Below are 13,459 nucleotides of genomic sequence, written 5' to 3' on the forward strand. Positions count from 1 at the left end.
ACGCCACTTCTCAGGGCCCCGGGAACGTCCCATCCAAGGGCGGCCGCATTTCCGTGCGGGGAAGGCAGCCGTGTGTCATGGAACCATTTCTTGCTGCTGTCTGAAGACAAAGATTACATTCCAAAATAAAAAACTAGGGAATTAGCTAGCATGAGTGTATGAAATTTTAAAATGTCATTTTTAATGACTGAACACAAGAGTAAAGGTACCGCCCTTCGTCACTCTGCACCTCTGACCTTGGCACGTGCAGTGAGTGGCAGGGCTGAGTGGAGAGAAGCAGCCGCTGAGACCGAAACTGGCGGGCGTTGTTCAGGTGAGCAACGCAGCCTTTCCTCTGACAGCTTTCTGAGCCGGGTTCTATGATGGCTAAATTCCTAAATTCCTTCTTTACTTTTAATTGAGGAACGCCCCAGTGCTGGAGCTGTAGAGAGCAACATACTCCTGGCTAGTCAGGTTTAAAATCAATGCGTCCAATATGTTTTCTGGTCAACTCACGAGGTATGAAAGAGCCACTGCCTTACAAAAAAAGATACGATGGACATGACATTTCCAGGGACGACAGTGCCGACGCTTAAAACAATTATTCATACAGAACTCTGACCTTTCATTTTACAGAAAAATCTTTGAGACTAGATCAAGTCTAGTCATAAATCTGATAATTCTGACTGTAACTGCTTTGATTTTGCCTGTTATCTACCTCCCTGTGGTCTATAACGCACACAATCCATCTGTTCTTCTGGATCCAACTGGAAGGGCTTGGGCATCACTACTGGTAATGATTCGCTCCTGAAGTGAGAACAGGGAACAGCACTGCCCGCTGAAGTCCAGTTCAAGGGAGGTGAGCAAAGGGCCTTGCATACATTTAAAATAATTATGTAAATACATTTAATTATATACAGGAGGTACAGGAATATGCACACACACACACACACACACACACACACACACACACACATGGGCACATAAGACCCTGGTGTTGGTTGCTCACCCATTTAATTTTTTTATGAATCTTAATTGGCCTCAGAATTGAGTTCAACTGATTCTTCATTGACCTAAGACAGTTTTTGCACTTGGCTAATCAATTACTTCTCCCCATCCTGAAGTCTGAGAGGACTGACTTCCGTAGCATATCTGCTTAACATACACTTAAAAAAACCCAAACCTACGAATATGAAAAAATCGTTCCTCAGGCCTCTGCTTCTATGTAAGCTTAATTCCCAACATAGTAGTTCATCTTTGCAAATACATAAATTGATTTTTGGGTTTCTATTCATATAAGCAATTTGACTGTTATGATTCAGCAAGTCAGTAAAAGGCATAAAATCACACATAAAATTAATTATAGGAATTTTTATTCAGTGAATTATTTATCTGAACTCAATGGCAAACCCACCAAAACATGTGAAAACCCTGTTATCATGAAAATCATAATTGTATCTTGGTCTAGTTTTCTGGGACATGATAATGCTGCCATACAAAGGAAAATTTTAATATTAGTTCCATTTCAAACTGACAATTCAGCCACATATACCACCTTTAAGCAAAGCACTGATATACTAAAAACTTCATTCGAATTGTATAAAAATGAATGACTTGTATTGAAAACAGTATTAGCATTTGTTAAGTGTATTGTCCTATATCTAAAAAAAACTGTACATTAAAGACTCCAGTAGCATTTATCACCTAGCAATTTCTGTGAACTGTTTTCTTTATGTATGTATTCTAAAATAATTATTTAACTGATTAAAGTACCTTCAGGCCTCTTAAATTTCCTAAAATATCTTCTGAATCAATATACAATTTCGAGAGAAAGCTGTTTGAGGTCCACTCTAACCCCGCAGGCTGAAGAGTGAATAATGCTTGCAGGAAGCTCAGCACCTTTCAGGGCTCCCTGAACCACTAACAAAGTGTGTCAGTGTTCTACAGACAACTGGCCTCTGAGAGTGCATGCGACCCATCTTCTGTTTTGGGGACACAGAATTCAACTCAAGCACATATTCAAGTTCTTTTCTGTGCTGCAAAAGCATTATAATGGTGTTCTTATATTATTACATGTAGGCCGCTGGTAGGTAAAAGGAAGATAAAGACTTAAAAACCTTACCATCAAATACCTCCAGGGCGTCAAACTGCTTCTCACTCTGAAAGGTATCCACAAAGATGGTGATGTTATAGTTCGGTTCCACCCTGATGCTCCACGAGCATGTCTGGGAGTTAAAATAGTTGGCCGGATAACCTGGGCTGAGGATGACTCCAGAAGATTCTGTGCGGACTTCATTTGCTGGGCATTGTGCTAATGAGAAAAGGACCAGTAAACATTTTCCTTAACGAAAGAATCCAGCTTCAGAAGCACAGTTTCTACCCTGGTATGAACAAGCCAATGAGAAAAAGGAAAGAGCAATCCTACTGGGCTATGACCGAGTTTAATGTAGGATACAAACGCAGCAGGGGAACAGCACTGAATAATAACAGTAACATTTAATATCACCCTGTAATTTAAAAGAGAATAATACATACATAAAACTTTAAAAAATGCACATAGCAATATTAGACAGACAGCTAGATAGAGAGATTAGATAGGCAGGTGATGGATGGATGGATGGGTAGGTAGGTAGGTAGATTGGTAGATGGAAGGACAATGCATAGATAGATGAGATGGATGGACGGACAGATGGGTAGGTGGACAGATACAGACAGACAGACAGATGACAGATAGATAGATCCAATTTAACTCTGAGCGAGCCTTGGGGCAAAGAGATGAAGTCACTGGCCCCACCCCTGGGAGCCACGAAGTCAAGAAGAAAGCCTGTGTCTGAAGCTCTCTACCTGGACAAGGCGGTGAAGCGGGGACGTGCTCCTGTGGACCCTCCCTTCGTGAGCCCTGACGTAGGCATGGTTGGCAGCACCATACAGACTTCACGCCTTAGTCACTACCTATGACTGAATGGCCCACAGGCCCTGGTGTGGGGCAGGTGCACGGGGGTGTGATCACACAATACCGTTTTCCCAACTTAACTAAAAAGCAAGGTCTTACCTTTTCAATGTGGCATTACAAAAGCATTGTGGAATCATACGCAATAACAGAAGAGTTATATTCATTTATGCCTTTGATTATGTCTTTAATTTTATTTAGAATAGTACATTTTAAACTTGTGATGTTGACTGTTTGGGGCTCTGTTAAAAGCTGAGTCAGAGAGACCAGTGCTCAGAGCCACCCTGGACTCACCTGTCCCATGTCCCGCAGGAGGGGTGACGCCTGACGGATGGACGGATCATGAATGAATCGTGAAGACAGGGTGGACACACTGACACACTTTCTCCTTCCTACTTTCTCTTTTTTCCTGATTCAACCACTTTCATGTTAATCAAAATAAAACTACTCTGTGTAGGTTTGAAGATAGAAAAGAAAACCACCAGTTTCTTAGCTTTTCTTTCCTAATTTTATCATCTTCCAGAAATCGTTTGTTTACAGAGCTACCAACAGAAAATTATTTCTATTATTGGTAATAGTTAAGAATAAACAGAAATGCACCAAAACTACTTTAAAAAGTTAAATGATCAGCTTTTCCTTCATGAAAAAGAGCTTTTATGAAAGGAAATGTGTCTTACTTATCTTTTAATTAATTAACTATTATTAATACATACATTTCAAATAAAGACAAACAGGTGAGCAAGGATTATGTAATATGTTTTGGTTCATGTAAGCACTAAAAAGTAGTTTTTCCCTTTACTCTTTCAGGTACCTTAGTGTTCTTATTGAGGTGTCTCTTAAAATTTAGGAAATGTTTAGGCATAAGACCACCACAGATGAAACATTTCATAGAACTCTTTTAATAACTATGCATATTAGGTAGATTTTAACACTATTTGCAATTATAATTAGTGGTTAAGTGATATAGGAAATATTCAAACCAAAACACAGGCTAAAACAGCTTCGTTAAAAGAGTGTCCTCTTCTGTCATGGCAGAAGGTCACTCTGTGAAATACATGATGCCCTCGCAGACATGAACGTGCTTAGAACCTGCCTTGACTTTGCGGTGGGGGCCAGAGCTAGCTCTCCGCTCCTCTCTAACCAGAAGGCAAAACCCTGCCCCTCGGGGGCCATGGTCGGACCCAACAGAGGCAAATGCATCCCTTCAAGGTAAAGCACTGCATGGGCTCGCGCCCGCCTGTCCCCAACAAGCAGAGGCCAGGGCTCTTGGTTCTGCGGGCGGCACGTGAGCAGCAGGTGGCCTGACCATCGGTCCGGGGCTCTCACCGCCACGCATGGGTCACTAGGCAGCGCCGGGGCTTCGGGCTGTCTGGGATGAAGGGGCGGCCTCCCCGGGCACAGCTGCTGGGCGCCCCTGCACGAGGCTGCTCCCGCCCTACTCCCGGCACCGTTTCTGTTCCCAGTCGGACACACGCACTGTCTCTAGGATGCCCTCGGCGGCGTCTCCGGGAGCGGACGGAGTTCTGTCCGCTGTCCTCGGCCCTTCCCCCTGCCGGCGGACGGCCCCAGGGCGGGGGCCACCGCACACTGGGTGCACTGCATGGCCCAGGACCCCCTTGCCCGGGGCCCCCGTCACACACCGCCTGAAGGAACTGCGACTTCAAGGCACCTGCTGGCGCTTTGCGTCACCAAACCTCCTGGAAGTCACTCCGTTGGCTCATTTTTGAAGAGAAATCAGATGTGAGACTTAAAATCCAAAGTGTATTATTGAATGCATCTTGCAGGCTTCAGCAGAAGTCCTGCAGTCAAATGTTAGGGTTTATAAGTAAGATTGATTCTTAAAAGCGCCCACAGGCACAAGAGCACCGTGAAGGCAGAGCTCCGCAAACAGGTGGGCACCTGTCACAAGCGCTGAGATGCACGGCGTCGCCCGGTTCTCATGCAGGGTTTTCCAGGGATGCTCGTGGCCCAACGGCTGCTGATGGGGTCTAGTGGTCACTGCAAGTGTGCTTCTAACATTTCAGATGCGTTTTTAAAAAACCACTGATGATTCCTACTGTCTCTGGGATGAAGCCACCCAGCACTGAAGACCTCTTAAAGTCTGGCCTAATCGAAGCTTCTAGTTCCGTAAGGCCACTTCCCTAACCACCCTAAGGGTAAGTAAGATGCAAGGAGTGCCCTCCTCTGTCCTGGGCACCCTATGCCCTTTCTTGTTTCCAAATCTTTGTCATTCTCTTCAGATTTTGAGATGCTTCTCTCTCCTTCACATGAAAAAAGCCCCTTTTGGGGCGTCCCTTTGTGGTGACAGGGAGCCTTGGGGACCACAGCTAAGTCTAGGTGAGCGGGGTGGTGTAGGAGGGGTCCCAGGGAGCCTCAGGGCCTGCCCACACCATGGGCCTCTGGTGAGGCAGGGTGGCCAGGTGGGTGCTGGAGATTCAGCATAAAAATTCCCAAACAGCAAGACTGGATGCCCTTCTGAGTGGGTGAACGCTCCCACGGCGGCCGAAGGAGGTCCGCCCCCGGCCCGTGGGACACAAGCGCTTGCCGGCCCTGTTTCAGCTCCCACTCTTGGCGCCGCCTCACCCGGTGCTCATCTGTGCCCTCGATACCATCCTTTACATTGGACGGGATAAGGCAGGCGCCAGCTTCCTGAGTTTTGTGTGCTGTGGGGAGCACTCAATCTGTGAGATCTGCTACATCTCCAAGGGTCCAAACAAAACTGAATTGTAGGTCCCTCAGCTGGTGCCTAGAGAGAACAGGAGGACTGCTGGGTGACACTGGGGAACCCGATTCCAGACCCAATGCAGTTATTTCTACATTGAGGACCCAACTAGATATTCATCTGAACATAGAGCTCAGTTTCATGAACAGATTGTTGTCACCCTAAAAGTGGTGATAATCTTCAAAGCACAACTTCTAAAAGCATGGCCATGACCTTTGAAAAAGTAGGACTCAAAGCTAATGCAATTTTTCATTAAGAATTTATTGGTGGGATTGGTCCCCATTTGAGCCAAATCAAGTAACAGAAACATACGGGAGGAAAGATTATAATTCAGTAAGTGCTTAAGTGATTAAGTACTTGATAAAAGACACTGAGTCCCCATTTTCTCTGTTAAATAATGAGGTGTTTAGGGAATGACAGCTAAGATAAGTCTCAGTTCATTTTAAACAAATTTACTCCTGAGTAGGAACAGAAGAGAACTAGCTTCTCCTGTGCAGTTATTGCTACGAGCTCAGCAGGGCCTGGGGACCCCTGGCCTGAGTAAAGAGAACGTGTCTTGTCAGCAGATCCCTCCCTGCAAATGTGTGCGAGGGCTGAAGCAATGGACAGACGATGCTCATGGTGTGATATACTGTGTTCTGGGTTGTTGTGAATTAATTTAATTTAAATAAAAACTAGGTCAAACTTGAGGGGGGGCCAACATGATGGAGGCATTTCCCTGTTGTTGGAGCAGCATGTTAAATAAATACCTACGTCTTTCTTCACTCATCAACTAAGACCACCTTTGCCTAAAGTCAAATATTCTGAGAAATTTACAGCTGTGTTTGTTAGGATTAAGACATGCCTTAAAAAGGTGAAGATATGTCTCAGTTTTTATACAAAATGGCAAAAGATGAACACTTTCTATTCCCCCACCTTGAGAAAGAAAATCCCTTGTGGATCACTGTTGATGTAACATGGCATGACGCACCGAACTTTTCAAGAAAATAATGATTCCGTCTCCTGACTGAGCATGCCATGCGACCCCAAGTTCTCAGAGCCCTGTGATGCCCAGTGGAGTCCCTGTTGGTTTCACAGGGTGGGCAGCACGGGCCAGGGCAGGGGAGAACGGGCCTCCACTCTAGGGCGCATTTCCCACCGAGGTGCAACTTCAAAATATATTGCATTACTGTGGTTATTTAATAAGAGTCCATTCCACGTGTTCTTCACATGTGAGAACGATTTCTTCTCTCTGGGTCTCTGAGGTCTGCTCATCAGGACTGAGAAGCACAAAGGTACAAGACGTCCTCAGAGAGCCGATGCCTGGGGACAGGCCCCTGGGAGTCAGTACTCCTGCTGTGTAAATACTGCTTTCTGTGGGTGGGTAGTTAACATTATAAAACCGTCAGAAAGGTAATTCATCTGCTAGTCCCTGTGTCCTCACAGCAATCCCACAAATGAGGCCGACAAAGTATATTCCTTACGCATCATGCCCGGGTGGGGGTACTGGTGTCTCTGCAGGGTCACTGGACAATCCAGGCTGGGACTCGGCCTGAATTTTGGCCTCTTTTAGGTACTTCACTATCACTGATGAATGATAATCTTTCAGTTCCTTGAAAGGGGAAGTTTCATTTTTTTAAAGGAACTAAATGTACATTGTGATTTTGAAGTAGCAAAATAAAAACGAGTTTAATTTGGGAAGCTTTTTGACAAGTAAATAATGATACTTCTAACTTGCACTGAGCCACCTTAGCTCATTTATGGATTTTTTGAGTCTTTTCTTCTAATAGTACTTGAGAGTGGTGCTTTTTAAGTGATCTAATTATATTTAAATTAATTAGATCAATAGAGTCAGTCTCAGATCTTGTTCCACTATAATAGACTGCCTATGCTCTTGCATCTGGTCTGTGTATTTTAAAGGCATGTAAAAGTGTGGATTGTGTGTATTTTATTGTATGCACCAGATGTGCACCTCAGTGTTTATAAACTTTACAGAAAAAATAGTGAACACTAGATGGTTTCATCCATGCTAAAATATTTAGAGGGGAAGAGAGTGAAGGCAGCAGTCTGCCTTGAAATGCATCAAAAAGTGTCAGCTAGATTACTGGATGGATAGAAAGGTCCCAGACATGCGGCAAAGGGCACCTAGTAAACACTAATGGTGGACCTAGATGGTGGATGGCCAGGCATTTACTTTTGAATTATTCTGACCTTGTCAAATTGAAAAATTTCCTAATAAACTCTTGGGGATAAAACCAGACTTTTTATTAGATGTGGTTTTGATTCATTTTTCTAGAGCTGGCTAAAAGAGAAAGGCAATTAGCTGTTTCTGCGAGCAGGTAATTGTAATTGCAAGGGGATCATAACACAGAGATGAAATTGAGACCCGAGCAAAGACATCCAGACAAGTCCAAGCGACAGAGCCCCATGCTGAGGAAGCATGTCCATCGCGTCAAACTGCCTACCTTCGCACGTTGGGGGAGAGCCTTCGAACTGCAGTTGGGAGCTGAGCCGGCAGGTCAGCGTGTCTGTCCCAGACAGCGTGTACCCAGGATGGCATTGGTACCTCACGAAATCTCCTGAGGGTCACACAACATACTTAGAAATCAAGTTTCTGTGACGTGGAGAGCATGAATGTGTTCAACACATATGACAACAATTCAGTCTATTTGCAAACCAACATCGTGTTCATTTATAGTCTGTGCTACAAAGTAGCACCATTCTCAGTTCTTATTCAAAAATGCTATCTTAAACTTAACTGTCATTAGTACAGAATTATGTGGCAGTTTTTTCTTCCTTGATGATGTGTCTATGTTCTTCCCCTTCTTTCACGATTACTTAAAAAAAAAAGAGTGAAATCGACTCTTGGGATTTAAGGATGTAGAACAGAATGGCTTTAATGCATCTGGAGAATGCTGAGCCAGGACCGCGTCCGACGTCCCCACTAACCACACCCTCGTGAGTAGAGCAGGGACTGGGCCGTGTGGCCTGAACATGGTATGACAACCTGATGGAGTATTTATACTCAGAACTGAGAGATCCTGGGTCATAATAATTACACTGCAAGCATGTGACATGGCTGATTTCCTAGTGTGACCTGATGATTATTTAATGAAATAGACCATTAATGTAAAATGATAAAACAGAATTTCTAAATATCATCATTAAATATATTCACCAATTATATCCCAGTTTCAGTGAAGGTCAATGTTACACTAACCATTATTTTAGCTGCAAATAATTAGGTTCTTCTAATTCATCGACTAAACACGAATATCTAAGTCTGCTGTGAAGTACATTCAAAAGAAAAAAGGGAACTGATAACTGCTCTGGGGGCAGAAATGGACTCACAATGACAGAAGCAAGATTCAAATGGCAAAAAAACAAAAATTTTGGAGATGGACAAGAAAAAAACAGATTTATCCAATATCTGACCTCTCTGCATCACTCTGAGTGATGGTTTAGGGGTATAATTCTGGCCAACACTCATGTCCTCGTCTGCGTGACTACCGCAGCAGGGGCAGATGTGAGAGGGCTGCACTAAAGGTACCGTAACAGAGAAAACATTACCTATTTCAAAGTCCTCATCCTCAGCAAGCATTTCAGCCTGTGGAACCGCTGGCGGAGACTGACATTTCTTGAGCTGAAATGCTAAATGGTTTATGAAAAAAATAACAACGGTAATTACATTTGCTGAATAACAAAAATTCCAAAGGCATGCCTCTTAGGTTATATGGCTTAGTTACACTGCAGTGTCTACATTTGTAAATCTTTGCTTCACACAATTGTCAAGCTTCAAATGCTTACAGGATTATTTAATGCCAGGGACTATGTGATGCTGAAGCGGAAAGGTAAACAGTTTAAGAAATTATGACAGTTAAATGAAAACACGGTACATTTGTTTGGAATTCTGCAAGAGAAATAGTCACCCAGGCAGGGTTCCACGTCCTTATGTACCTGAGAAAAGATCTCTCTCTGCCTCGTCCTGAGGGCCTCTGCGGTGGAGTCCTCCCGAGAGGTAAGGGGAAACTATGAGCATTTTTTTTTCCAGACTACTTAGCATTCATTCTCAAAATCATCAGAGATTTGCTTTAGCCACACCTGTAATTACAGGCTATCGAGGTTCATCTGGAGAGGAGGGGAAATCTACTACAGGTGCTAAGTGTATCTCCATGGCCTCCACATCAGCCCAGTCACAACTATGCGCATCTCAGAGTGAATCCGAGCTTGCTACAGGACAGATGGGAAGTCGTGCAGGCAGCATTAAGCAAAAGGTTGCAGGAGCCCCTGTATCAAATGCAAGAAAATCCAACCACGCTCTGTTGATGTGATCAAAGTCCAGGTGGAAGCACAGAGCAGCTACACTACGGGGAAGGCCCACGGGCACTCCGCCTTGACCGGGGCATGGGGTGCACATACCATGGAAGTTGAGCACGAAGAAGCCCCCATTGGAAAAGTCACTGTGGAACTTGAGCAGGACTTGGTTGGTGGAGCTGTGTGCCGTCTCCAGAGCTGTGTTTCCACTGAACACACCGAGCTGAGATGATGTCTGGTCAGGCCCGTCCCTGGGAAAGGGAGAGCGAGAGGGTTGAGGGGACAGTGGCAGCTGAAACCACTGATCCGTTTTCTCCTGCCTGCAGGGCTCTGTCTTGGTAAACGCAGGATGCGTGACCCTGGGCTGGTCTAGGCTTCGGGCAGGGCTGGCGGCCGAAGCAGACACAGCGCCTCGCCTCACTCCACAGCCGACCTGTCCAGAGGGGCTCAGGAACCCAGCCACACTCACAGGGAGACGAGGATACCATTTCTAGCTTTTTTCTAAATGTCCACATGTGAAAGTCAAAATTCAGTGGTTTTATTGTGGGTGAGATTCATGGAAATCTTGCTACTGAATAAAACTGTTTTTAAAGACTGAATAAAACAGTATTGTTTTCTGGTTATGGGGCTCAGAAATGCCAGGATGTTTAATAGTCACAAAGTCAACTAGACTTTGGTCCTCATCAGCTCTGATGACAGGCCTCCGTCACCACGCTGAACCCGGCCGCCCCTCTGAACCTGTGGGCTGATCGGGCAGCGCTGCTGGCATCACAGTGCTGCTGGGGGTTCGTCTGCACGGCTTCTGACCTTGTGCGGTTTTGCCTTGCTTGGCCTCCCACAGCTGTCTGGGGCTGACTGAAGCCCCAGTTCAAGGTCTCCGTTTCTCAGTCCTCCTCAGTCCCACAGCCTCTGGTTCAGGCCACAATTGTCACCTTCAAGAGTCGTTTCTGCAGCCCCCAAAGACAGCCTACTTCCTGCCCTCAGCTAAGGCTCCCCAGTGTGAGACTGGCTATTCCACAAGCAAGATAATTCTCCTCTGGAGGCCCAGAGGGGCGTCCTCACTGCTCTCAGAATGAAGCTCAACGCCCTTAACATGATCTGTGTTATCTGTGTCTGCTTACCTTGCTGGCGGGCTGCCCTCTCCCCTCGGCTCCCCCAGGACACATACCTGAGACCTGCCAGGGCCTTGGACTGCCCTGTTCTCCTGCCTTGCTGACTTTCCAATAGCCAGGACACCCTGACCATTACAATAACTCACCCCAGCCCCCTGCACGCAGGCACGCATGCACTGTGGTGCTGCCTGCTGTCACTCCAGGAGCTTCATCCCCACAGCACACCCTGCTCTTCCAATCGGGGCTGTGCTCACCCACTCATGCCCCGTGGTGCTCTCTGCTGCTCCCACCAGTGTCACAGGGGACTGCCGAACCCTGGTCCCTCCTAAACTCTCACCTCCAAGAGCAAAGGCAGGGGCAGGCATTCCTGCAGGTAGGGACATTCAGTCAAGGAGAGTGTAAGGGACTCGGACAAGGCCATACAGCTCATTAGAAAGGGCCAGAGCTGTGGCCTCATGCCCCACGCCTTCCTACACGGCTACAGGAGCAAGTTCTGCAATGTCCATGAAGGGTGGACAGAAGGCTGTGTGTAACCATTGCTTCAATATTTCTAGAAGCACCGAATTCTTATAACAGCAAAGGTTCTACCAACTTTTTTTAGAAAAAAAAAAATCACACTTAAAAATGTAAAATAAATAAACATGGAATATTCTACACTCAGAATAACCCTGAATATAGCTGCCACATGGCAGAACTCCAACATGTCACATGACGTTTCTTCCCTATATTGTCAGATTTAGTTGGTGAATCTCCTTTCCGGTGCCTACCCAGCCACTTCATTTCTAAACCTATAATTAGATGTGCAAGTGCCGTGAACGTGGCTCCAAGAACGGTTTGGCACAATCACAGGTCGGTTTTTACGGAAAGGCTCCCATACCAAACGGCGATGTAGTCGTTGACGGCCTCCGTCTGCAGCAGGGTGAAGTTGATGTACACCCCATGCCCAGGCGGTACGGTGATGAGCCACACGCAGTCCTTCAAGATTGGGTACTCATCTGGGAATCCAGGGGAATAAATGGTGCCATTCTGAGAGGTCACATTATACCCACAAGGAGCTGAAAAGGAGGCAAAGAAAAATTAAGCCCAGTAAGAGTCAGCTTTGGAAAGGATGCAGTTAAATATCCCTAAGTCTCTGAAGTTCCTTAGCCAAAATTTTCTCTTAGAAGAAATAATTGTGAGATATTTCTCAATAACTACTTTGCCAAAATAATTCTCCTAAAGTCTTGAAACCCTAGAAAAATTATACTTTCTAAATGAAGTTATCTAAGCTTCATTTAATATATTCTTCAAACATTCAAAATCCCTTCAGGATGAAGTCATTCCCATATAACTAAAAGGAAGAAAAAAATCTTGCTTGTCTCCTGGGACAGAGTGGTGACGCACAAGACTACGTGATGCCAGGGATCAGGTGGGAATCGTGCGTAAGTGTAGAGCGTATTTTTTTTGTTTTAAGTGAGATTTCTAAAGCCTATTTAAACTGTCTAAAGGGCTCCCATCGAAGTCTGTTTGCCTTTGAACAAAAACATTGTAATTCTTCACAGATCCATACTTGAGGAAACAAGATAAAACCATGGAAGCACTGTTTCACTGAGCATTTCCCCAACTGTCCAGCTTTCAACTATGTGAAGAGTCACAATAATACCCATCTGCCTGTTTTTATTTTGCTTAATAAACCGATATTCACTGTTGCCATGGCAATTACTTTATTTACAGAAAAATAAATGGCATATTATTGATAGAATAAGCTGAGATGTAGTCTTTTAAGTCAGACTATGGTGTAATATATCAAAGTCATGGACAAGCAGACTTTTTAATTAAGCCAAAAGCCAAACAGACGTGGCGTGACCGTCTGTTATAGGTGTGAACCTTCTGAGGCTTTCAAAGACTTGTTGCCAAAGGTGTAGAATTTAAGTGGAGTGAATGGGCCAAATACATTAAAAAAAAAACACCCCGGAAGTTCAGCGGCAATCCCAGTAACGGCCAACGAGGCCAGAGGCGGTACGTGATGACTGCCGAGCTAAGTGCACAGACCCACACTTCCTTCAGGTGAGGGAGAAACGTGCCAGGCAAAAGGGATGCAATGTTGCCCAGGATTAGGACATTAAATTTTTGAACCATGTTTGTAAGTGTAGATGCATAGTTCATTATCAAATGATATTCAAGCCATATATTGATAATTATAACCCATTTTTAAAAACTGAGTCTTCTATATAACTTACTGGAAAAAAATAATTGTCTTAAATTTCTCAAGTCACTTTCAAACATTTTTTTCTTTTAATAGATATTTAGTCCATATTTTTTTCAGGTAAGTTTAGAATATGCTAATTTTACATAATAGATTCTTGTTCAACCTGACATGTCAATATTTTTAGCATATACATACAAACTGGTTTAACAGATACG

General features: G+C 44.6%; 1 protein-coding gene across 1 annotated transcript in view; it reads right to left on the minus strand.

The window, feature by feature from the left end:
• CSMD1 (CUB and Sushi multiple domains 1) overlaps positions 1 to 13,459 on the minus strand; it is a 1,485,257-nt gene that overhangs the window by 94,852 nt on the left and 1,376,946 nt on the right. Inside the window, exons 43-47 of the mRNA XM_036898253.2 lie at positions 11,934 to 12,111; positions 10,050 to 10,195; positions 9,201 to 9,281; positions 8,096 to 8,209; positions 2,102 to 2,290 (exon numbers count right to left, since the gene is read on the minus strand). Of these exons, the coding sequence (XP_036754148.2) occupies positions 2,102 to 2,290; positions 8,096 to 8,209; positions 9,201 to 9,281; positions 10,050 to 10,195; positions 11,934 to 12,111 (708 nt within the window). The remainder of the gene's footprint in view (positions 1 to 2,101; positions 2,291 to 8,095; positions 8,210 to 9,200; positions 9,282 to 10,049; positions 10,196 to 11,933; positions 12,112 to 13,459) is intronic.

Source organism: Manis pentadactyla, chromosome 7, assembly GCF_030020395.1.
Source record: "Manis pentadactyla isolate mManPen7 chromosome 7, mManPen7.hap1, whole genome shotgun sequence".
Classification (NCBI taxonomy): Eukaryota; Metazoa; Chordata; class Mammalia; order Pholidota; family Manidae; genus Manis; species Manis pentadactyla.